This window comes from Acinonyx jubatus, chromosome B1, assembly GCF_027475565.1.
Source record: "Acinonyx jubatus isolate Ajub_Pintada_27869175 chromosome B1, VMU_Ajub_asm_v1.0, whole genome shotgun sequence".
In the NCBI taxonomy this organism is placed as follows: domain Eukaryota; kingdom Metazoa; phylum Chordata; class Mammalia; order Carnivora; family Felidae; genus Acinonyx; species Acinonyx jubatus.
In genome coordinates this window covers 20,450,650-20,476,251 of record NC_069382.1, presented here as the reverse complement: position 1 = coordinate 20,476,251, position 25,602 = coordinate 20,450,650, and the positions used below count along the sequence as shown (strand labels likewise).

General features: G+C 42.2%; 1 protein-coding gene across 4 annotated transcripts in view; it reads right to left on the bottom strand.

The window, feature by feature from the left end:
- MTMR7 (myotubularin related protein 7) overlaps positions 1-25,602 on the bottom strand; it is a 176,756-nt gene that overhangs the window by 29,209 nt on the left and 121,945 nt on the right. For all 4 annotated transcript variants that reach the window (XM_053216349.1, XM_053216350.1, XM_027077237.2 and 1 more), the window contains 2 exons: positions 17,589-17,717; positions 8,821-8,955 (listed from right to left, as the gene is read on the bottom strand). In XM_053216349.1, the coding sequence (XP_053072324.1) occupies positions 8,821-8,955; positions 17,589-17,717 (264 nt within the window). The remainder of the gene's footprint in view (positions 1-8,820; positions 8,956-17,588; positions 17,718-25,602) is intronic.

Genomic DNA, 25,602 nt, shown 5'->3' with positions numbered 1-25,602 from the left:
CATCCTAGGAAACAGTATTCACTGACCATGTTCCTCTTTTGTCCACAAAAGGCAGGTGGGTTATCCCAGGCAGAAAACTGACACCAGGAACTCACCACCAGAAAAAAAAAAAAAAAAAAAAAAAAAAAAAAAAAAAATATATATATATATATATATATATATATATATATATATATATCACTTTTCAGGCTGACAGTGAGGTACCAGGGGGATATTAACAAATACTTTCCAAAAAGCTAAGTTAAAAACATAAACATTCTTTGACCCAGATCTTTACTTGTGAGAATCATACACAATTAAAACTACCAGCACATAAAGACAGGTGTCCAAGAATGTGTATTAAAACTTTGTAACAGTAAAAACCTGAAAATCTATGCATATCCCAAAAGGGTAATGAGGAGACAAATTATACTATGTTCACACCCTGAACTTCTACACAAACAAAAAGAAAGATATGGATTTTACATATAGAGAGACAGAGAGACATGTACATTGATTTGGAACTGGCCATGACATGTTAAGTGACAAGCGTAACCTAAAGAATAATGTTCATACAAATATCTCATTCCTTGTAAAACAAATGATAGACATGTATTCACGTTTATACACTTTTGATTAAGCAGATTAAAATGAGTGAACAACTATACCAACCTGGCAGCAGGCAGAACAAAGAGACAGGTGGCAAGTGTCAGGGGACACGATCAATACTATTTTAGATGCTTTTGTGTCCTTGTTACAAACACAGTATATTAGGTTTCTAATTTAAATTATAGACATAACACATATTAGCAGCGAGAAAGAAAACTGCAGAGGACAAGCCAGCGGTACTTAGAGCCCGGGCTGGCAGACGCCTCACTTCTCCATAACAGTCCTGCCCATGATTGTCCTGTCACATCAGCTGGGGCACATCAGCCCCTCATGACACTGTTTCCAGTTACCGTCACCCTTCTCCTGGGCATGCTATCAGAACAAAGGGTTTGGCCTTCATCAAGAAAAAAATATGTTATTTTGAAGACAACGTGTGTTTATCCCTTAAAAGTTCTAAGGGGAAACTTTTTTCTAAAATGACTTATAAGCATTATTCTTTTGAAACCCACCGTTACAAAATATCACTGCTTTGTATAATTATTTTCCAAAGCTGTTGGCCAATCCTTTACAACAAGCTTCATCAAATGAAACAATAGGAGACTTGCAAGTATCCTTATGCTACACCAACCTTATATTTATTCTGTTTCTTGAAGAATTCAAGTTAAGCCTATTTACCACATACTGCAGAGATACTCTTTTTAAACAGTGTAATAAATAAAACTCAAAATACTATTATTATTATTATTTTAATGTATAATTAGAATTCTGTGTTCACATTTTTAAACAGTGGAATGCCTGTGACCTGGGATAATTTACTGGTAATCTTTCCAAGCAAAGGAGCCACACAAGATGTCTTCTTGAAAGTCAATGGTACTTCTCATAATGAACAGAAGATGGCAATATTTAAGCTATCGTCCAAAGTGTAATTTTTCAAGGTTTCCACATATTTCACAGAACCTATCAGGATAACGTGGCAAATGCTGAACCCTCAAAGCAGGAAATACAGTTTTAGAATTAATACAAATTCAAGAAGCTATCCTGGACCTATATTATAAATTTTTTTTAACGTTTATTTATTTTTGAGAAGAGAGAGACAGAGCATGAGCGGGAGAGGAGACAGAAAGAGGGAGACACAGAATCTGAAACTGGCTTCAGGCTCTGAGCTGTCAGCACAGAGCCCAATGCGGGGCTTGAACTCACGGACCGCGAGATCATGACCTGAGCCGAAATCGGACGCTTAACCGACTGAGCCACCCAGGCCCCCTGGACCTATATTATAAATTTCCAGATAGAGTGTCCCTTGTATAAACAAAACAATATTAGACTAAGTTTAATTTGTCCCCTGTGCCTTTGGCTGAGAACTCCATCTCATGATCTAAGGAAAAGCAATTCATCTCAGCTCCAAAAAATTCTCAAAGAAATAAAACATTAGAGGTAACTCCACTCCACTTTCAATTATGCTTGAGGAACACAACAGGCAAATGACAAGTAGGGCTGAAAAAAAAAAATACCCTGTTTTCTAACCCAAGATCACTCCACTATTTGATAATCTCTGCATCTTTGGATGCAGAAAAGCTCATTAAACGAAACAAAAAGAACTCCACTCATTTTCCAACAAACTCTTATGAACACCTACCGTGTGCCAGATGATAAACAGAATAGAAAGTTGAGTAAGAAGCCATTCCTACCACCATAAGCTTCTGAGTGTGGAAGGGAAAATCCACAGCACCAAATAATAATGGCCTCTACCAGCCAGGACTGGGCAGAGGCTGTGATAGTGGCAGGAGTTTGAATCGGGAACAGCCCCGTGGAGCCTAGGGGATTGGGGGTCACGTTTCATGAAAGCAAAAAGCCTTGAGACAGACGCTAACCCTCTGGAAGGATGGAGACTGAGGGGAGGGCACTGCAGATGAAGAGGTGAGAGACAAAAGCAAGGAACAGATCATCACAGAGCCGGCCAGTGCCAGTGGAGTAGACGGTTCACAGATGGTGGCAGTAGCCAGAGACGAGGCTAAAAATTAGCCAGAATCCTCTACAAAAAGGCCTGATTCAGAAGGTAAGACTTTACGCATGACAGTGGAGAGCAACTGAGGATTCCGAGAAGATTTATTTGAAAATTTGAAGATTTAGTGTTGATGGCACAGAAGATCCACTGGACTGGGGCAGAGGACACAGGCTCCACGACGAGCTTGCAGGGCAGGTTTGCGGCCATATCCCTCCAACTGGCACAGAACGGGACTCAGTGAAGATTTACTGACCGGCTGACTGGCCAAAGGACTGAATATGAGAACGAAGTGGAGGGGTGAACAGGCCAAGAATGTAAAGAAATAGAATCAGATCTTCCTCTGACCCTAAATCAATCAATCAGACACAGCAAAACCATGAGAACTTAGCCAACGATGATCTTGGTATCAACTCCATGGTCAGCCCAGTCACTCAGAAGACTACAACTATCTTAGCCTCACAAGTCTCAAATTTCAGCAGAGTACATTCCGTACCTGAATAGTGACAGGGCCCAACCTGACATGGTTGGGAAATGGAAACAAGTTATCTTGGCCAGAGGAGGACCGGGCCACATGCAGCGAGCGTCACGTGACGATCCTCTCCCTCCCTCCGGGACTGATGAAATGAAGAACCTTACCTTGGGGCATACACAGGTAAAAACATGAGAAGGCTTTATTTCCTGCAACTGCTGTCTACAACCGTGCCTGTCAAATCTTCCTTTCCTACCCTCAGGATATCTCAGGCAGAATGACTAGCTTTTGGATTACACTCAGAGAGGAAATCACCATCCGGCTCCATTTACAATTCCAATGCCATATATGATGCAAACTCATCTTTCTCTCGTTACAGGCTGTGAGGACTGGTGAGGGGTCTTCTCTCCTTGCTTCTCGTTCCTCTTCTAGGTACTGTTTTGGGAGAGTGGGGAGGTAGTACAGAGGAGAGATAAGAAAAGTGATAACCATCTCTTCATAAAGCTGGCAAGACTACAGTTCTCTCTCCACTGAGGTCACTGCTTGACTGGCAACACCTATGGGCTTTCCCTGCCCTCTTGGTGAAAGTGTCCAAATGCTGCAACCCCTGAGGCACACACGTGGGCTCTTGGACATATGAGGTACACAAGTCACTGACATGGGAGATCCCTCAGGCTTGAACTTCTTCTAACCCCCTCAAACACCCTGCAGTCACTTGCAGCTGGAAACTTCGGGAGGGAGTCTTTGGAGGGACACTAGCAAGATGGCTCCTGGGCACTTGCTTCCTCTGTGCCCACTAGACCCACAGGGAAACTCCTGTCCTTGCACTACCAAAGAGAAGGCGTGAAGACGTTCCACTGCCTCTGAATACTGCTGTCTCTCCAATTCCCTCTCCCCCTGCTCTCCGCCATAGTGCCCATCGGCAAGGATGGCCCACATCCTGCTAAAAAAGAAGATCCTAGATTCTCCTCTTCCAGGCGCCTCCGTCTTTACTATGGGTTCTCTCAGCTCCCCCCGCTCACAGGACTTGCTAAGTAAGAACCACATAATTACCAATCCCAGAGAAACACAAAAATATCCAACATTCTGTAATGCAACTACAAAATTGCTTACAGAGTGCCATTGGAAGCCATAACCATAAAGCTGTCTTTGGAGAAGGAGCAAGGACAAAAGGCTGAGCATTCACAGACGCAGGTGGCTGCCTTTCCTCACCCCTTCTCTGTACCGCGCAGCACTTCCTGCCAAGGTGCAGGCATCAGAGCACAGCTCAGAGCCCTTCTGGCTCCTCTGGCCCTGGCCCTGATTTGGGCTGAGCTTGTGGTTGGTTCTTCAGCCCCAGGTCTCCATCTTCAGTGGGTGTGTGCTCGGAGGTGGCAACCCTCCTGAGCCTCACGTGCACACAGGGCTCTGACTTCTGTGAACAGCTCCATGGTCAAGTGGAAGGAGCTTGGGCTTTGGCATCGGATAGGCCTGGATTTGAATGTGGGCTCTGCTCTGACCTGTGCAACCTTGGGCAAATTATTTTACCTCTCTAAATCCAAGCCTTAGCCATAAAAAGAAAACACGTCCCAATTTTCAGGACTATTGTAAGAATTAAACGACAAAGTGGTGCCTGGCATCTTTACAAGCCCAGCCAAGACCCAGAATAAAGCAAGGAGAAGTTATGAACAAGGTTGAGATAAAATTAATTACCTCCCATTTTGTAATTCAACTTCTATTGATTGCATCCACGTTATTTCATATCAGCTTAATGCACCAAATCCCAGCAGTAAGATTTGGCCTCATATATTGGCGGGGGGGGGGGGGGCAGATATTCAAACATACTGAGGACCTCACTGCTTCTGCCTCCCAAGTTTTTAATGTCAACAAGCAATTCAGAAGGCTTTCACCTCAAGAGGCAGCATGTGGGGCTAGCCTCACTGAGGACAGGAATGGTTGGGGTTGCCTCCTGTTCCTCTCTCTTTTTAGTTAAACCTGAGAGCTCCATTTCCCCCTGCCCACCACCTAGAGCAAACAGGGACTCCATCTCCTGGCTACCAAGGAAGCCTGACACTCTGGAACAAAAACCAACAGACGTGTTCTTTGGAAGAATGAAAGCTCTAAGCAAACAGTTTAAAACTCATGTGAAGTGTGTGTATGCGTGAGCAAATACAAGAACAGGGCACTTGTATGACACGCCAATTTTCTTTAATGGATCGGCATTGAACTTCTTATCAACAAGAGTAAACACGCTTAGTGCTAAATATACCCTTCAAATCAAATCCCCTGGATTAATTCATTTTAAATCCGGAATATGCCAGGCTCAACAGCTGCCACATTTTCCAGGAGGTTTACATAGCACAGTGCACACTTGGTTCACTGGCCCTGCCATCAGTAGGTGAATCTGTTTGGCTGTATTTAAACCTGGGAAAACGGGACAGGAGAAAGGTGTCCCAACCCAGGAAGGCCCCTGTCCTCTCCTTGTGTATCTCGTCTTCAGTACATTTACCTAAGATGCTGGCATTCTTTAATTCCCTTTTACCACGAGGCAAGTCCAAACAGCCTTTTCTTACACAAAACGTGCAATAAAGAGGACAGAATGCAGTCAAGGTAAGAAGGGAGGGGCTGTACTGTGATAAGCCCGAGAAAAAAGCACAAATGGAAAGAGAACAGTAAAGTCAGAGGTTTTCTGGTATCTTTCAAGTGAAAATCTTCAAGCAGAGCAGCCTTTTCTTTTTTTTTTCCAGTTTGAAGTTCTTACCAGGGTATTTCGTTTTCATATTACCTAAAAGGAAGGGAATCCTTTACATATAATCTGCTATAATGTGATACAGCTGTAACATGCATTTTATCATTGATCTCCACAACTGATTTGCTGATCTGGCATCTGAAAGGGACTCCATCCCCGTGGCCTGGCCCACAACTATCCCACTACTGCACTTGGGTCAGGAGCACGGGACTGTTCGAAGGTTGAGCGTATGAGTAGGGCAATGATCTTACACTAGGAAACCATCCAATTAAGTGAACCAGGCCATGAATCACAATATTTGATGAACCGAGGCTCAGAGAAGCATTGAAAATTGCCAGGCTCTGAGTGCCTACATAATGGATAATACCCAATTCTCAATTCTCACACGGCCCACGAGTATAGGCTATGTCTATAGTTACCTATCAGTGTATACAATGGATTTGAGCTGTCCATCATTTGGACTGTTTCCTGCTTCCTGTTCTAATGTTTCTTCTGTCCTTGTGTTCCTTTTAAAAATAGCTTCACTGACACAGAATTCACAGACCATACAATCCATCCACTTGGGTAATATATCCATTGTGTAACTGGCACTACAATCTAATTTTAGAACATTTTAATCACCCCAAAATGAAACCCTCTACCCATGTCCCCCCCCGTTTCCTCCCATCCTTCTAGCCCAAGGAAACCACCAGCCTACCTTCTGTATCTATGGATCTGTCTATTCTGAAAATTTCATATAAATGGAATTACACAATGTGTGATCCTCTGTGCCTGACTTCTTTCACTTCAAGTAACAGTTTCAAGGCTCATCTACATTGTGGTACGCATCAGTACTTCATTCCTTTTTATAGCCAATAATATTGCCTTGAATGGATATACTACATTTTATTAACTCATTCTCAGTTGATGGACATATGGTTGTTTCTACTATATTTATTTATTTACTTATTTTGAGAGAGAGAGCCAGGAAGGGATGAGAGAGAGAGAGAATCCCAAGCAGGCTCTGCACTGTCAGCACAGAGCCTGACTCGGGGCTTGAACTCATGAACTGTGAGATCATGACATGAGACGAAATCAAGAGTTGGACACTCAACCAACAGAGCCATCCAGGTACCCCAGGTTGTTTCTACTTTTAAGCTATTATTAATCAAGAAATATTCACCGATAAGTTTTTGGTGGACATGTGTTTTCATTTCTCTCAAGTTAGGAGTAGAACTGTTGACTCCTATGGTAGCTATGTTTAACATTTAAGGTCCTTATGGTCTTTTAACCTTTTCATGATGACAACAATCTTCAAACTATCATTTATGAGGTAAAAAAGTTCTGAAAATCCTCCTCTTTCCCCACAGGGAAAACCACTGTTAATGGCTTGGCATACATACCCTCAAATTTGTCAATGTATAGAATAATATATAATGTTTACAATTATTATTACATAAATGGGATGACATCATACATATTTGTGTATCTCACTCTTGTTGCATACTAGATCTTGAACACCTTTCCACACCCATGTGGAGCATGGGCCACATGTACTACTCTCTCCTCAGGCATAGGCACATGTACATTTTCATTACTGGCAAGAAGTTATAATGACAAATATGTTGATTAAGGCCATTTTGTTTGGTCATCTCATTTTGTCCTATATGTTCCATGTAGTTGTAGGTGATTTTGTTTCCATATGTTCACTGGCACATCCCATTGAGGACTCCTTTTGTTGACTGGTTTACAAAGAAATGGGTCTTGGCCATGAAATTGGAAATTAAATTGGACCTAATGCTAACAGGCATAAAAAAAAAAAAAAAAAGAAAAAAAAAGGTAACCTGTGTGGTATCGAGATACCCTGCAAGATGGACTTGGCTTATCCCTCGACCACTAGATTTCTTATTGACCATCTGATTAAATTATAGAATTGGTATATGAATACATGCATAATTAAATAATATTTACAAATAAGAGACATGTAGAAAGTTCTCTACCTCCCCAAATCCACCCTTCTCTATGGAATTTTAACAGGTTGCCACATATCCTTCCAGATCTCTTTCTATTTTCATAAACCTGTAATTTTTTTTACATGAACACAAGAGCATGCATATTATTTTGTGACTTTTTCATTCACTTGACATTATATACTGTAAATCTTTCCAAGTCACAGATACAGATTGCTGCAAGGTGAATCTGAAATAGTACAGCTGAACACCTCACAAAAATTGAACTGTGGGAGAGCCACAGTAATTCATTGTCAGAGAAAAAAAGGTCATTTTAGAAACAAGTGAAAAAAATAATTTGGTAGGGGTGCCTGGGTGGCTCAGTTAAGCATCCAACTTCGGCTCAGGTCATGATCTCCCATTTTGGTTCAGGAGTTCAAGCCCCACATCAGGCTTTCTGCTGTCAGTGTGGAGCCCACTTGGGATCCTCTGTGCCCCTCTCTCTCTGCCCCTCCCTCTCTCTCAAAAAAAAAAAAAATAATAAACATTGGGGCGCCTGGGTGGCTCAGTCAGTTGAGCGTCTGACTTCAGCTCAGGTCATGATCTCACGGCTTGTGGGTTCAAGCCCCGCGTCAGGCTCTGTGCTGACAGCACGGAGCCTGGAGCCTGCTTTGGATTCTGTGTCTCCCTCTCTCCCTACCCCTCCCGTGCCTGTGCGCGTGCTCTCTCTCTCAAAATAAATTTAAAAAATTTAAAAAAAAAACATTAAAAAAATTTTTTTAATAATAATTTGGTGTATTTAGGAGAGCAAGCTCCAAAATTAAACCACACTCATGTGTTGTGTATACTGTATACCCAGCACACTCCTAGCAGCGGGGGAACTATCAAAAGTACCTGACGTGATGAGGAAACTCACAGGCAGAAAAACACTCACCCAGGAAGAAACACAGGGCCGAGCAGGGTGGCCAAAGAGGAACAGCCCCTTTGCAGATGAAGCGCCCTGAGTGGGGGACGGCCGTCCATTTCCTTGGCTCTGCCTCGTCTCCAGTTTCAGGCTTCAGAGCTGCAAAGACATGCATCGGGACGGAACAGCGACACTTACTTTGGGCCGAGTGTCCACGACGTAAATGAAGTCACTTCCTGGATTGGCTTTCCTGATGGCCTGAAGCATCTGCTCGTCCTCCAGGCAGCGGGCACTGAAGCCGGACAGAGGCTGGCTGCTCCGACAGATGGAGGCCTGAGGGGAGAGGCCGCGGCCACAGCATCAGAAAGCGCGCCACTGTTCCCACGGACAGCTGCAGACTGTGTCCCCAACCACGAGCCCCGGGCTCACTTACACCCCACGCCAGCTTGTACAAGTGTCTGAATGCCTTCCAAAAATCCAGCTTGGTTTCTTTTTAATGCAGGCCAAAGAAACCACAACAAGGGCAAACAGTGCAAAGTTTCTTGGTGTAAGAAATTAGGAGTGTGCACGGATGTTGAGATAGGACCTAACTGATGAAATGTAAAGCCATCTAAGTAGCCTATTTTCAGGGTGCCTGGGTGGCTCAGTCAGGTAAGCGTCCAACTTTGGCTCAGGTCATGAGCTCACGGTTCGTGGGTTTGAGCCCTGTGTCGGGCTCTGTGCTGACAGCTCAGAGCCTGGAGCCTGCTTCAGATTCTGTGTCTCCCTCTCTCTGCCCCTCCCCTGCTCACATTCTCTCTCTCTCTCTGTGTCTCTCAAAAATGAATGAACGTTAAAAAAAATTAAAAATAAATAAATAGCTTATTTTCCTTTCCACAGGTATTATTTTATTTTCTTGAAGGCAGAAATACAAAATAAATAACTATTCTCCTAAAATTTACAGGATACTTGCTAATAGCAAGACTAGTTAAAAACAAGTTATTTTGTAATGCTTTCCAAATTTTTTATCAGCTCATTTAGAAACAGATACCAAAACCCAACTCTAATGCTAAATGGGAATGTTTTCACTATGAGGAAAGCCCAGGCAGCTGGTAGCTCGGGCACCTAAGGTCAGCAGGCATACACCCCGATGGCCCCGGTGTGAGAGAAGCGGGGGGCTTCTCTGGAATCGGCCTGCGTTCTATTCTGCAATTTCCCAATTCTGCGATTCTGACAGAGTAAACCGTATCACCAGACAACATAGACAACAGCACGAAACTTTCCCTGCATTATTAGGTGAGCACGGATACGACCTCGCAGCTATAAAACTTATGTTTCTGTGGCAAAGTATTTTTTGCGGACTTAGATGTTAACATTTAAAATAAAGGAATGACTCTCCAAGAACCTACACTGAGGCTGCGAGCCCACTGGGGAAGAGGATGGAGGGCGTGGTGGTCAGGGAGGAAGAGAACCCTCTAGCTCCGGGCGGGCAGGCTAAGCAGGGGAAACTCACCAAAGAGAGTCATGGCAGAGTCCACTCGGGGCACCTGCACTTCAAGTCTCTACCCCTGAAGGGACAACCCAGCTCTGAGTCCAAGCACAGCCTACGTGTCCCTAACGTTCAACCCAGGAACACTCAGTGAGGGTTTGGGTTTCCCAGGAAGACCAGGAAGTTTTGGTGGTCCTCACTGGAGAAGGCGGGAATGTTTCTCACTACCTACACCATCAACACCACCTACACCATCAATACCACCTACACCATCTACACTATCTACACCACCTACACCATCAACAACACCTACACCACCTACATCATCCTCACCATCAACACCACCTACACCATCTACACCACTTACACCATCAACACCACCTACACCATCTATACTATCTACACCACCTACACCATCAACAACACCTACACCACCTACATCATCCTCACCATCAACACCACCTACACCATCAACACCACCTACACCATCAACACCACCTACACCACCTACACTATCAACACCACCTACACCACCTACACCATCAACACCACCTACACCACCTACACCATCAACACCATCTATACCACCTACACCATCTACACCACCTACACCATCAACACCACCTACACCATCTACACTATCTACACCACCTACACCACCTACATCATCCTCACCATCAACACCACCTACACCATCTACACCACCTACACCATCAACACCACCTACACCACCTACACCATCAACACCACCTACACCACCTACACCATCAACACCACCTACACCATCAACACCACCTACACCACCTACACCATCAACACCATCTATACCACCTACACCATCTACACCACCTACACCATCAACACCACCTACACCATCTACACTATCTACACCACCTACACCATCAACAACACCTACACCACCTACATCATCCTCACCATCAACACCACCTACACCATCTACACCACCTACACCATCAACACCACCTACACCACCTACACCATCAACACCACCTACACCACCTACACCATCAACACCACCTACACCACCTACACCATCAACACCACCTACACCACCTACACCATCAACACCATCTATACCGCCTACACCATCTACACCACCTATACCATCTATACTATCTACACCACCTACACCATTACAGCTGAGGACCTGCTGGCAAGACCGAGAACCACACCACAGCCAGACACATGACCGGACAACTGCCAGAGAGTTCCAGTTGCAGTCTGTGACAGCAAGGGGCAATCACCGAGGTGGGTGAAGAACTCTGAGCCCAGCAGCCAGGTTCAGAATTCAGGAGCGAAGGGCATGGGACAGTGGCAAGCAAAGCAAAGGGGCGGCAGAGCTTCTCCAGAGTTGCACAGCTCTTGAGCTGTTGGCAGAAGTGCACCTGCAACTGGCGAAGAGAGGGATGGAGGGCCTGAACACGGATGGAGATGGCCGGCAAGGGCTTGGTCCGGGAGAGAGGTGAAGCAGGGCAGGGACCAAAGGCGGGCTGGGTGACAAAAGACAAGCAACATCTGACAGATAGAAAGATAAGGGCCACCGAGGGCTTTCTTGGGGCTTTACCTGGGGCTTCTTTCTATTTCTTCTGCTCTTCGGGGGGTCAGGGCCTGCCCTGCTGCCCTGAGGGAATTCTGGCAGGTAAGAGAACAATTCGATCTAGAGCTTCAACTGGGTTAAAGAAGTACTAGTGAAGGCGGCTACCACCAGGCAATTTCTTCGACTATCAGAAGAGTTAGAGGGGAAGGAGACACCTTTAGCTGGTGAGAATGCACATACCACACCTACGCTCACTGAGCAAGTGGGACTTCCACTGTGAAATGAAACCAGGGAATGACAATGACCTGCAGGCTGACAGCTGCTAGTTTTAAATGAAGGGTTAAGTCAGAGCAGAGTTACACCATGAAATGTGGCCAATAAATTAAACCAGATATATTAAACCCACTAAGCCAACTCTACTTTAATATTTCATAGTCATATTTTCTTAATAACCCATAGACATGCTCCACACAGAGTTCTTCCCCGCGTCAGAGGGAACATACAGCCACCAATTTTGTGTGGCACAGTAAGTAGTCTTACAGTGCTTCTGTTCGCCCTGTCCACGCCCCAGACAGTCACACTGGTGACAGACTGTTACCATTCGCTGGTGGCCTTTCTTACTGATGTCAGCCATCTGAGAGCAGAGGTAAAGCTCTTCCATGGTAAACTGTCATGAGCCCCTCATTTACAATGCTACTAATAATTAAAATATCCAACATTTTCTGAATGTGTGCTATATGGCAGCACTATCACAAAGCCTTTGTCATATTTTTATCTTCTCAACTACCATATGCAATAACATCTATGACTTGCTCCATTTTATAAATGAGGCAACCAAGGCACAGAGAAGGGAAGTAACTTACTCGCTGTCAATAATTAGGGCTAATTATAGCTAATAATTAGGGAAGCCAGACACTGCATCCAGGCATAATATTTTCTGATCCGGGATTCTTAGCCAAAATAATATAGCATGACAAAATCATAAGTCAGGAAGCATGATAGAGAATTAAGATGCAGCATTCAGGAAGGTCTGGCTTTTAATCCATGGTTTGCTCCCACTCACTATCTGATCTTGGGTAACTGACCTATTGTCTTTGAACCTGGGTTTTCTCATCTATAATATGAGGAAAATAATAGCAAAACTACAGAGTGTGATGAAGTATATAACATTCTTAGAACTGTGCCTAAGACATAGTGAGTTTCAAGAACTATTAGTTATAAAAGGAGGAAAGAAGGTCTGTATTTTTCTTACGGGAAATCACCTCTTTGGGAATCTTGCAGAGTTTCCCAGAGATTTGTGCTGTGAATTTAGGAGACCACCTTAGTCACAATTTAAAGCACAACTGCTTTCTTAAAAATAATTAAAACAGAGGCGCCTGGGTGGCTCAGTCGGTTAAGCGTCCGACTTCGGCTCAGGTCATGATCTCACGGTCCAGGAGTTCAAGCCCCGCGTCGGGCTCTGTGCTGACAGCTCAGAGCCTGGAGCCTGTTTCAGATTCTGTGTCTCCCTCTCTCTCTGCCCCTCCCCTGTTCATGCTCTCTCTCTGTCTCAAAAATAAATAAATGTTAAAAAATTAAAAAAAAAATTAAAACATTTAATAAGAAAGAACAAAGGATATAGCAATTCTAAGGGCTGGTAAATAACAAACAGGCACAGGCTTCTGAACATAGTGACATTTATAATTTATACATCTGTAATTGTTATGTACAAAGTTGTCAACAGTTTGATATCCAAAGCGAGTCTGGATGGCTTTATATAACCCATAGGCAGTTCAAGGCCTAAAATTATTATTTTGCGCTGCCTGTGACATCTGGTAAAATTGGGAGGGCCAGCTCCCCTTTACATCTGCTCCTATGGACAAAACTCCCTGGCTGGACAATTCTCCCTACGGACCAGATGTAGCTCCTGCTCAAGACTGAGCTGAGGGTTTCAGGCACCTGCCAGCCCATGGAATTAACCAAGCCAATCACATCCTCGCAGGAACCTGAGGTCACCTCACCCTCTTGGTACTACAAAGCCCGCCTCCCACAATCCCTGCTGGTTCCCTCTATTCCTGAGTGCAGCCCTGCATGGCCTGTATGGCAGCCATGTCCTCCCCTCCTGGGAAGTGAGTGTGCACAACAAATACACTGCTGACAACTTCATTCGTCCAGTGTCGGGTGTCATGGGCTCAGCCTTCTCTGGAGCCCTAGGGCAGGAGTCCTAATCTCATCAACAAGTGAATAGGATATGATTTTAACACCATATATGATAAAAACTGATCCAAAAGGAATTATGTACCCTCAGCAGAGGCATTTCTATCAAAGGATTCTCCTCAGGACTTCTAGTTCATGCAATGATGTGCACTCCAAGCTTCTCTTAACCTAACTATCGGGTCCCACACCCCACATTAGCCAAGCCACCTCTCCATCAGAAGTGTCTCTTTGGTAACAAAAGAATATGTGGGAAATAGTAGTTTAAAGAATACGATATTCTTATTCACAAGCATAAGTTTCATTGGGATAGGAATACGTATTCTTTTTATTTTTTTAAATGTTTATTCATTTTTGAGAGACAGAGAAAGAGAGCAAGCAGGGTAGGGGCAGAGAAAGAGGGAGACAAAAAATCCAAAGCAGGCTCCAGGCTCTGAGCTGTCAGCAGAGAGCCCAACACAGGGCTCGAACCCATGAACCGTGAGATCATGACCTGAGCCGAAGTCAGCACTTAACCAACTAAGCCACTCAGGCACCCCAGGAATACATATTCTTAAGTCTATAAAGTCTGAAACCACAAAAGGGAAGAAAGAAAGATCAGCACATTTACACCATTTACACGATTTCTATGTTTACTTTGCATGGAAGACTGCCTGGTTTAGGTATGAGTTTTCCTAAGCAACGACAGCACGAACTGCTGCTTTGTTATCTCAAACATCTTCCATTTAACCACAGAAATCCACCCGGATCATATTTCCCTTTATAAAAATCCCTGGTTGCATCAGAAGGATTTACACAGTTAACTTTGATATTAAAACCCAAATGTTATAAAAAACAAAATGGATCATAATGCTACCTGCAGCAGAGAGTTAATTCATGGGGGTGGGAGAGTGGGTATGCATGTGCGGGCACGCTAAGTATTTCCCTGCAGTAACCAGCTCATCAACAATGCTTAGAAACACATCTCTGTGGGTGCCTGGGTGGCTCGGTCAGCTGAAGATTGGACTTCGGCTCAGGTCATGATGTCGCGGCTCATGGGTTCAAGCCCCACATTGGGCTTTACGCTGACAGCGCAGAGCCTGCTTAGGATTTTGTCTCCATCTCTGCCCCTCCTCCACGCTTGTGCGCTCTCTGTCTCTCTCTCTCTCTCTCAAAAGTAAACAAAAAAACATATAAAAAAAAGAAACGCATCTCTGTTCCTTACTTTGTAAGAAGAGCTAAAACATGAAGCATTGTCTTCCTTGAAGTTCTAAATACAAGAAATCAATTATTTTAAACTATAACTGATGGCTGTTATGATTCATTTTCAAGCCTGGAGATCAAAGAATGAATGGCACACAAGAGCAGCAATGGAACAATGAGAATCTGAGGTCAGCAGGTGAAGAGGCTGGCCTCTGAGCTCTAATTGCTAAAACTTCTAATCCATTCTGAGACAGCACACACTTGCCCTTTGCAATACTCACAGTGACCAAAAAAAAAAAAAAAAAAAAAAAATCCTTTTCTCAAGAATATCAAAACAGAAGGAAAGGCAGTAGGATGGATACTATGCTCACTTTAAATTTTTTATTTATTTTTGAGAGAGACAGAGTGAGCGGGGGAGGGGCAGACAGAATCTGAAGCAGGCGCCAGGGTCTGAGCTGTCAGCACAGAGCCCAACACAGGACTCGAACTCATGAACCATGAGATCATGACCTGAGCCGAAGTCGGACGCTCAACCCATTGAGCCACCCAGGCGCCCCTAGGCTCACTTTTTAAATACCCAGCCCAGGGGCACCTGGGTGACTCAGTCGGTTAGGCGTCCGACTTCGGCTCAGGTCATGATCTCGCGGTCTGTGAGTTCGAGCCCCGCGTCAGGCTCTGTGCTGACAGCTCAGAGCCTGGAGCCTGTTTCAGATTCTGTGTCTCCCTCTCTCTCTCTGACCCTCCCCCGTTCATGCTCTGTCTCTCTCTGTCTCAAAAATAAATAAACGTTAAAAAAAAATTTTATAAAAAAAAAATAATACCCAGCCCACCCTTACCTCTAAACAACAATAAAAGAATAAAAGATCCTCCCTCTCTTACTTCTTTACGAATGGATGCTCCAAAAAGTGCCAATGCTACTGGTATCCTAATTTCAAATACGATGTCATGAAATTCCCTATTCATTCCATCATGGTTTTTTTTTTAAAGAAATCCCTATCTTTATTTGACTTTCAGTACCTGTTCCAGATCTGTGTAGGCTTAAATATAGTTGGAGTCAAGTAATACAGAACATTAATACTATCCTTGCCTTTTTTAGATCCCATTTCAGAGCAGTGAGTTTAACGAAAAATAAGACCATTTATATCCTTCCAATTAATGGAAATTACACTGCTAAATGAATATTTTCCTCCAAAGCAGGCGACACAGAAGGCTGTATGCTTACCCTGAAGAAGATGGCATTGTTCACGGTATTTTTGGAAACCTCCTTCTAGAATCAGACACAGCCCCTACCCGACCCCCCTGCCCATCGGTACATGCATGTGCATACACACTCACAGACATCTGTTACAATTATTTATGGCTATTAATTTGGCTTTCAATCAACAACTATAACATCTAGCTTGAAAACCAAACTTTTCACCTGGCTAAGGTCAAGTAATTCCTGAAATGTGTGGCAAGGGCCATTGTGGACTCTTGTTTTTGTTTTCCTGTCCTTCATAGAAATGGAACAAATTTTAGTTGTTTCCACGGTTACCCTTAAGACTGCATTTTCTCGCCTGCCCTGTGCAATTCATCACTTCTGTGAGCAGAAGTCTCATGGCAGTTTCTGGAGGCTTCCTCAGAAAGCTGTGAGGGCTCATTAGCTCTCCTCCACCTGCTGCTGTGTGGAAGTGATGGCTGCTACTAAGTCATCTACTATGTCCCTCAATTTGCGCCAAAGACTCGGAAAGGCAGAGCAGAAGGGTGCAAGGAGCTTGGGTCCCTGCGGGCTGAGTAGTGGAGAACAGGATTCCAGGCCTGGACTGCCCACCTCTGGAGTGTTATGTGAGAGAAAAAAAAGTTCTATCTTGTTTAATGCAGCGTTTACTTAGAGTCTCTGTTAGCTGCAGACAAATCGAATCCTAGCTTTTATAAACAATATTTTAAAAATAAAACCCATTCTCAAAAAGAAGGTGCCATGGATTCCAGGAGCTTTTCTAAAGCAGGTGTTTCGAAGGATCTCCAGCACTGTTGGAATAAGCACAGAGCTGTCCGAGGTGACCACTTAGAAAAGGACAGGTTGGGGCACCTGGGTGGCTCAGTTGGTTGAGCATCCGACTTCAGCTCAGGTCATGATCTTGTGGTCTGAGTTCAGGCCCCACATCAGGCTCTGTGCTGACAGCTCAGAGCCTGGAGCCTGCTTCAGATTCTGTGTCTCCCTCTCTCGCTGCCCCTCCCCCGCTCATGCTCTGTCTCTCTCTGTCTCAAAAATAAATAAAAACATTAACAAAAATTTTTTTTTAATTAGAAGAAAAAAAAAGGATAGGAACTCACTTGAATGATTACATTTAACTGTTTTCTGACTGTATCCCCATTACTTTATTATCAAATAAACATGAAAGGTCGACTTCTACATAAGGTAAGAGTTCAAGCATAGTTGTGTTGTGTCATGCCACATACAGCAATATCCACATCCCTTTAAGAACCCAAACACACACGCACACAGCAGAACACTGCTAGAGAGTGCCTGTTTATGATAAAACAAGAAAAGCAAAGCATAAAACAAAAGCATGCCTTGAGACTTACGTGGTTATCTCTATAGTAGTAAGAAAGGGCAGGAAATCGCCGTCTGCTCCGGAATTTGGAACTCCCCACGATGATGTGTGCTGTGGCCGATTTGGGAACATACAGTTCAGTAGGGTAAGAATCACAAACCTGTCACGGAAAACACAAGGGGAATTTTTAGGCAATCCAGTAATGCTTTGTGAACTGCCACAAGAAATTCCATTCAGCATACTTATACATTGCGCATGTACGTTTTCTGTTAAGCTGTTACCAACAGCTACTTCGGAGAAATGAAGAGCTGGTGATTCCATGAAATCCTCACAAAGAGAAGCAAACACTCTTTAGCAACCTGTCCTTGTGCACTGCCCGTTCTGTCTACGGGCACTGTGAGCAGCAAGACAGGAACAGGTGGGCATTTCTCACCTCAAGAAGGGACAAATTATAATTCGGCATCCTGGGAGCTGAAAACAATTTCGCTGCCTGTTTTGAGTGAAAGATAGCCTGACAGTGGGAGGCAAGCACCAGGGGTGAGCCCCCGGGGCCATTTCTCTGTCCCCAGCACACAACATGTGCACTCCTGCCTCCAAGAAAGCAGTCCAGCCAGTGCCCTCCCTAGAAACTTCTTCCATTGGGTGTTCCCAAATCTCCTCCATTCTCGAGGGACAACCCAACTCCACCTCCTTCAAGAAATTTCCTCCCTGCACTTCCAGCTCAGGTAACTCTCTAGATCTGACTTGGTACCACACAAGTTAACAGCTTTATTTCTGTTTCTTACATGTTGATTTTACAGATGGTAAGAAATGATTTTATTCTTTCTGCCCATCACTAGGGGTGATTCCCACAGTGTAAACTCTGGAGCCTTGGAATGATCTCGTGATTCAGTCAGAATCAGCATTTCAGAACATAGCTGCAATTTGCCAATTTCATGACCTTCAGGAATGTCAAACTACACCGACCTCTGAAACTGATGACACACAGAAATAATGCCCGACAGGTCGATGTAAGGATCAACTCAGGTAACACCCACGACAAAGCACTTTATAAACCACTAGGTCTAACAAAAATGTTAGAGGTAGCAACAGTAATCGCTGACGTGTGGCTCAGTATGTATTTCGCTTTGACATCAGCCAGTCGATCTTTTTTTCAATGTGAAGATCGCCTAGATGGCATTTCCCTGGATTTTGCCAAAGTGGCTGCTATTTTCCAGAAGTCAAGCACCTTCTTCTTGGCCATTTCAAGAGTCCTCAAGGAGCAGTAACAACAGGGAAATGCATTAGCTGCCTGTCCTTGGTCTTCCTCCAGCCCACACTCACTCCTCTACAAAGATGGAACTGAAGGCAACAGAAACCCACCCCAAGCAAGAGCCAAGCCTCCTCTCCCCAGCTCATGAAAATCGTCCTATGATGGTACCTCCCCACCCCGACCTGCCTCCACTGTCTTTGTTACCAGACTGGTGCACGACACTGAGCAGGAGATAAAAGGACCACAAAAGTGACGTTCTCAGGCTCCAAGTGTAATTTCACCATTGAGCCAAAGACATTTCAGGGAAGATTATCAAAGACTTCAGAGACTTCAAGGCTCCAGTACTGACACTCCGGAGGAAATCCCGTACTGGGAACACTGATACTCTGGAGGAAAATCTTGCCCCAAGAATAGATGGTCCAACCTAGCTGGACGCAGAGGGTTCTTACTGGAATTACTACCACCAGACACTACACCCTCCTCCCCATGCAAATCTGGCATCTGCACCTCTCTTCAGTCAGTCGGCTAGAATGTCACCAGACAGGACACACCCACTAGCTTGAAGTTCAAGAGACATGTAATCGTTGTACCAGACTTACAACATTTCCTTAAAATAAGTTTTAAAAAGGAAATTGGGAGGTTTTCAGTAAGGCGGGAATCACCTACTTTCTTCACTATACAACACTAAGGAATTGCAAAGTTATGATTAAATTAAATAAGGAAGTAATAGGTGAGATTTCTCAACATGCCTATTACACACAGACTTTCTGAGTAACGAAGAGGTGAGCTAGGAACCGTGGAGCTCCTGTCAGGTCCTCTTATGGCCTCCCACAGCCAAAGGATGTCCAGCTTGTGTCACACTGGAGCCTTTATGTGCACCATACCTGGTGTAGGACCAAAGGAGAGATAAACACCCAGAACTCACTGTCCTTAATACTCCTGGACCAAATCTACTTAGGGACCTGACCATTTGCTATCCACCGCGGGTCCTCTTTCTTCACCAGAAGAGCAGGAAAAACTTTCCTGCCCTTTAAGAAGACCTGGGCCCTCCCTCACCACAGTGAAGGCAACGTAGACCTTTTTGGTTAGCATGAGCAAACACCAAGAGCTTAACACCTCAACCCAGTCGGTGGTGGTCATGCCCTCCCCTCTAGGGACACACCAATGCCATTTACAGGGGCTCCTGCTTCCCCCAGAGTACTGAGTTGAGGTGAAAAAGAGTTCAAGGTTAAGAACTGAAATATGGACATTCTGATAAGCTCTTGCATGGGAAGCTCTAAGAGAAGCTAAAATACCTTTGGAAAAAAGTCAGACTCGTGGTGTCTATTAGCTCAGGTTTCAAGATACAAATTCTTAACCAAGCTGGAAAAAAAAGTGAATCCACCCTGCGTTCATGAAAGCAGATGGCACTTTCACAGAGAAATTTAAAAAACAGTCATGGATAGCACTGACCTCTCTCATTTTTGCAATAAGCTCACGCAGTCATAGTAAAAATTCTGACAATGAATAATGCACAGCATGGTGCAATTTAGGCTACCAAATTCTGAAACTAATCAATGCACGTCCCCAAATTTTGTCTGGTTTGGAAAATTACGTAGGAAAATTCAGAGAGAATGGGAGTTCAGAAAAGTACAAAAAGCTTTTCTTCTGAATTTTCTTTCTTTACATTAGCTGCTTAAGCCAATGAAGGCAGAATAAGTTAAAATCATTTCTGCGTACTTTTTTTTTATTAATAAGGAAATGATTTTCTTTGTCCTCCACTAAATAAATTAGCCTGCCAAGAGTGCCTGCCTATCTTGGTTTTTCAGCCTTGCCCAGAAAATCTCTTTGGATAGTTGTTTCACTCATTCAACTAGTTTAAAAATATATATATTTGACATATACCATTGTGTAATTTAAGGTGTACACATGTTAATTTGATACATTTATATACAGTAATATGACTGCCACTGTAGCGATAATCAGCACCTCTATCACGTTACATGAATATCATTTCTTTTCAGTGGTTGGGATTATTAAGTTCTAGTCTCTTACTTAGCAAGTTTGATGATTATAGTACAATGTTGTTGATGATTTTAGTATGATATTGTTGTCTACTGAATACTTAATACGTGCCAGGCATTATGTTAGGTGCTGGGGCAGTAATGAATAACAAAAGAGCTACTGGCTTCAAGGACTTCGCATTCCCAGGAAAGTTGATCTCTTTCGACCCAGTGATAATCTTGCAGTAAATTCATTTACCATTGCAAGGTAGTATCCACCTGAGATGCCATCCGAGATGTCTTGATTAGACCTCTGTATCTATGGAGGACCACTCAGCTGAGCACTTTGGAGAGTTAGTTGTATCTATATAGACAGCTTTCTTCTTAAACATTTAGTATCTCAAATTTATTTCAAGGAATTTATGATATAATATTAGGGGAGAAGGAGGGTGTGAGTTGCCTAAAACAATTTACATATAAATATAATAAAATAATATGTAGCACACAAAATACAGCTGTAGAAAATGGAAATCGACAAGATTGTAAATTACTGGTTCCTACTCTATTTTAAATTTTATTCCAAGAGAAACAGGTTAAAATTTTAACCTAAGTAGTGAACGATAATTCTTTTATTTAAGAAAGACAATTTCAGGAGTTACGTACAAAGGGAAATCTTCACTTTGAGAGTTAGACTATCACAGGCAAGTCTTCTAAAGAGGACTCATAGGAATGATGACAGAGTTGATGAGAGGATGATGGTGGTGGTGGTGGTAGTGAGTCTCAAAACATCACACACACAGAAAAGGGCGGCACAGGTTCTGAACCTGTTTCTTTCTAAGAAGAAAGACATAACTCTTGTAAAAGAAGGGAGGAAGAAGTAAACATTTTCTCAACTGTGAGGTGAAAACAAAGTAATGCATGATGCCACAACTTTCTCAATGGACTGTGAGTCAGAAAGTTTTTGAATCAACTTTTATTATATTTCTAAGTTGGTAATAGAGAAGGGCACATCGTCTTTCTCACTATTTCCATCATATTAGTAAAATCAGAAAATCCCCTAGGTTTTCACCTTTTCTGCTTCAACACAATCCTTTGGTTGTTAGTTTGGGTTTGCTGCATGTTACTTTTGAAAAGAAATGCTGACTAACTCATGTTTTGCAGTCTCCACATGTAGGACATAAGTGACTAAATATGAGTCATGTTTGTGCTACTAGTTCTAGAAGGAAATCTCTTCAAAAATAGGAAGAACTTGTGTCTCCAAGAAAATATTATTCCACAAGATGCAGCCTAGATTCATTTTCTTCCTCACTCAAGGGCGTGTCATATTTTTGAAAAATTTCAAAAGGTACCCAATTTTCTTTACTAAACTTGGATTTTCCTCCCTTTCATTTCAAGGCTAAAAATCCACTGCCACATATTTCATAATGATGGAGACAAAGAAGCCCCAAATGTCTACTCACGGTGTAAGATTATGGTTGTTAGATTTAAATGTAATTATGAAGAAAATTCAGTATCACATATCCATTCTATCCCAAATAATCTATAAATTCATGACATCAGAAGAATTATGTGGAAGGAACTGACCTCTACAACATCAAAATTTACTAGAAAACCATAATAACCATAATTAATATAAATGTAATTATGGATATTATATAGCATCAAACTGGGATAGAGTTTAGCAAGTAGGCCAGGATTTAAAAAAAAAAAAAAAACACAACAACAATATGCTGAAACATGAAACAAAATAGTAAACACTGACAATTCAAAACTTCTGAGGACCCAACAATTCCCCAGGAATAGTATGTAAAAATGTCTCCTGAGAGGAGATATTTGTAACAGCTATAAATGTTAACATACGTCTTTTCAATAAAAAAAAGACAAATAATCTTATGGAAAAAAAGGATCAAAAATAACAAACAGGCAAGTCATAGAGAGCCAACGTGAATTGCCAATGAATATAAGGTCAAACTTGTCAGTGATGTGGAAGATGGAAGTAAAACCACACTGATATCAACTTCACACCCATAACACTGGCATTTTTTTAATTTAATTTTTTGATTAATAATTTCACGTAGTTAAAAACATGAAACAATACAAAAAAGGTGCATATCCTTGTGTTCTGTTCACCCCATTCCCACCTATTCTCCAGGTTATCATTTTGGGGCAATTGCATACATACAAATATATATTCTTATTTTTCTCCCTCTTTTTCAGATAACAGATGTCACACTATATTTAATGCTTTTTTAAAAAGATTTTATTTTTTAAGTAATCTCTACACCCAATGTGGGCCTTGAAGTTATAACCCCAGAATTAAGAGTCACACACTCCACTGACTGAGCCAGCCAGGTGCTTCTCTGCCTTGCTTTTTTGAAACTAACAATATACTTTAATAATCTTTCCTTATTAGTACATAAATATCTTCCACATTTTTTAATGGTTACATACCAATTTAATTATATGGATAGAGCAAAAATTATTTAACTGGTCCTCTATTAAGAAATTTTAGTTTCTTCTAAGATACGCTGTTACAAACAATGCCTGAATAAATCACCGTGTACATCATGTGTGTATGCTATTAACTCTTTACAATAAATTCCCAAAAGTAATACTGCTAGATGTCAATGCCAACTGTTGGTGAGTCTGTGGAGTAGTGAGAACTTGTATATCTTGCTATCAGGTCTGTTAAGTCCACGTACACACTTTGGGAAAGAATTTGGCAATATCTAGTAATGTTAAAATCCACATACCCTCTAACTCAGAAATTCTACTCCTAGATGGAAACGCTCAACCATGAGTCATGTATTAGCCAGTTAACAGCTTTGTGATGATAAAACAAAAAGAGAAAGAGAGAGAAGGAGACAAGTATAACTTTTAGAACTATGGTATATTTGTAAAATATAATATGATACAATAGTGAAAAATGAATGAATGATAGCTAAAGGTATCAACAGTCTCTGAACTTCTCTGGGTCTTGGACAGTTACTTAACTGGGCTATGCCTGAGTTTCTACATCTGCAACGCAGGGATACTAACAACACCTACCACATGGTACTGCTAACAGTTGTCAGGCTTTTTAGAACAGTGGCATGTGGTAACTATTACAGATGTGTTTATTAAATGAAATGAATCTCACAAATACAATGCTGAGTGAAATATCAAGTTTCAGTAAACGACATTCAGCACAATACCATGTGTAGAAAGCATAAAAAACACACAAAATAATACCACATATTACTACTTACAAATGTAGACACATTATACACAAACGAGGGAAGGATAACACCAGACTTCAGTAGTGGCACTGGAGCAAAGGGTGACCCGGAGGGCACTTTAGAGAGGTTTAAGAGCATTCATCTATGTGTCTATTTTTGTCCCAGGGCCATACTGTTTTTACTACTATGGCTAGCAATCAAATATATATATAGCTAATTATTACTATATTTATATAATAAACTATTGGAACTATACTAAAATAAAAAGCTTCTGCACAGCAAAGGAAACCACCAATAAAACAAACAATGGGAGAAGATATTTGCAAATAATATACATGATAAGAGGTTAATACCCCAAATATGTAAAAAATTTACCCAACTCAACACCAAAAAATCAAAATAATCCCAGGAAAAAAAATGGGCATAGGACCTAAACAACTATTTTTTTCCAAAGAAGACACACAAATGGCCAGGAGACACATGAAAGGATGCTCAACATCACTTATCATCAAGAAAATGCAGCTCAAAACCACAACGGTATCATCTCACACCAGTCAGTATGGTTAGTATCAAGAAGACAAAAAATAACAAGTGTTGGCAAGGATGTAGAGAAAAGGGAACTTTCGTGCACTGTTGGTGAAAATGTAAACTGTTGCAGCCACTGTGGAAAACAGTATGCAAGTTTCTTAAAAAATTAAAAACAGAAATACCATACGACCCAGCAATCCTACTGCTGAGTATTTACCCAAAGAGAACAAAAACACTAATTCAAAAATACATATACATCCTTCTGTTCATTATAGCATTACTTACAATGGCCAAGATATGGAAGCAATTTGCGTCCATCAATAGATAAATGAATAGAATAAATGTGGTGTGTGTGTACACACACACACACACACACACACACACAGAGGAATATTATTCAGCCATAAAAATGAATGTGATCTTGCCATTTGTGACATAAATGAACCCAGAGGGCATTTTGCTAATAAGTAAAACACAAGTCACATAGGGAAGGACAAATACCACATTATTTCACTTATATGTGGAATATAAAAAACAAAACGAATGAACACACACATAGAAACAAACAAAAAACAGAAATAGACTCATAAATACAGAGAGCAAGCTGGTGGTTTCCAGAGGGGAGAGGTGGAAGGATGGGAGAAATAGGTGAAAGGGATTAAGAGGAACAAATTTCCGGCTATAAAATAAATAAGTCACAGAGATGAAAAGTGCAGCAAAGGGAATATAGTCAACAATACTGTGGTAATGATGTGTGGTGACTATACTTACCGGGCTGGACATCACATAATGTGTACAATAGCCAAATGACTATGCTGCACACCAAAAATTAGTATAACACTGTATGTCAACAATGCTTCAATAATAAAAATTTTTAAAAATGTAACCAATTAACAGGAGATAAGGTGTAAATGGCCACGAAGCATATACAAATCTACAATCAAGAAATCAAAGCATGTCAGTTAAATTGAGAAATTGCTTGTCCCACTATCAAATTGTCAAGAAAATTGTTTAAGAACGAAACTCTTTCCCTGTGAGGGCACAAGAAATCAAGCCTTCTCATAC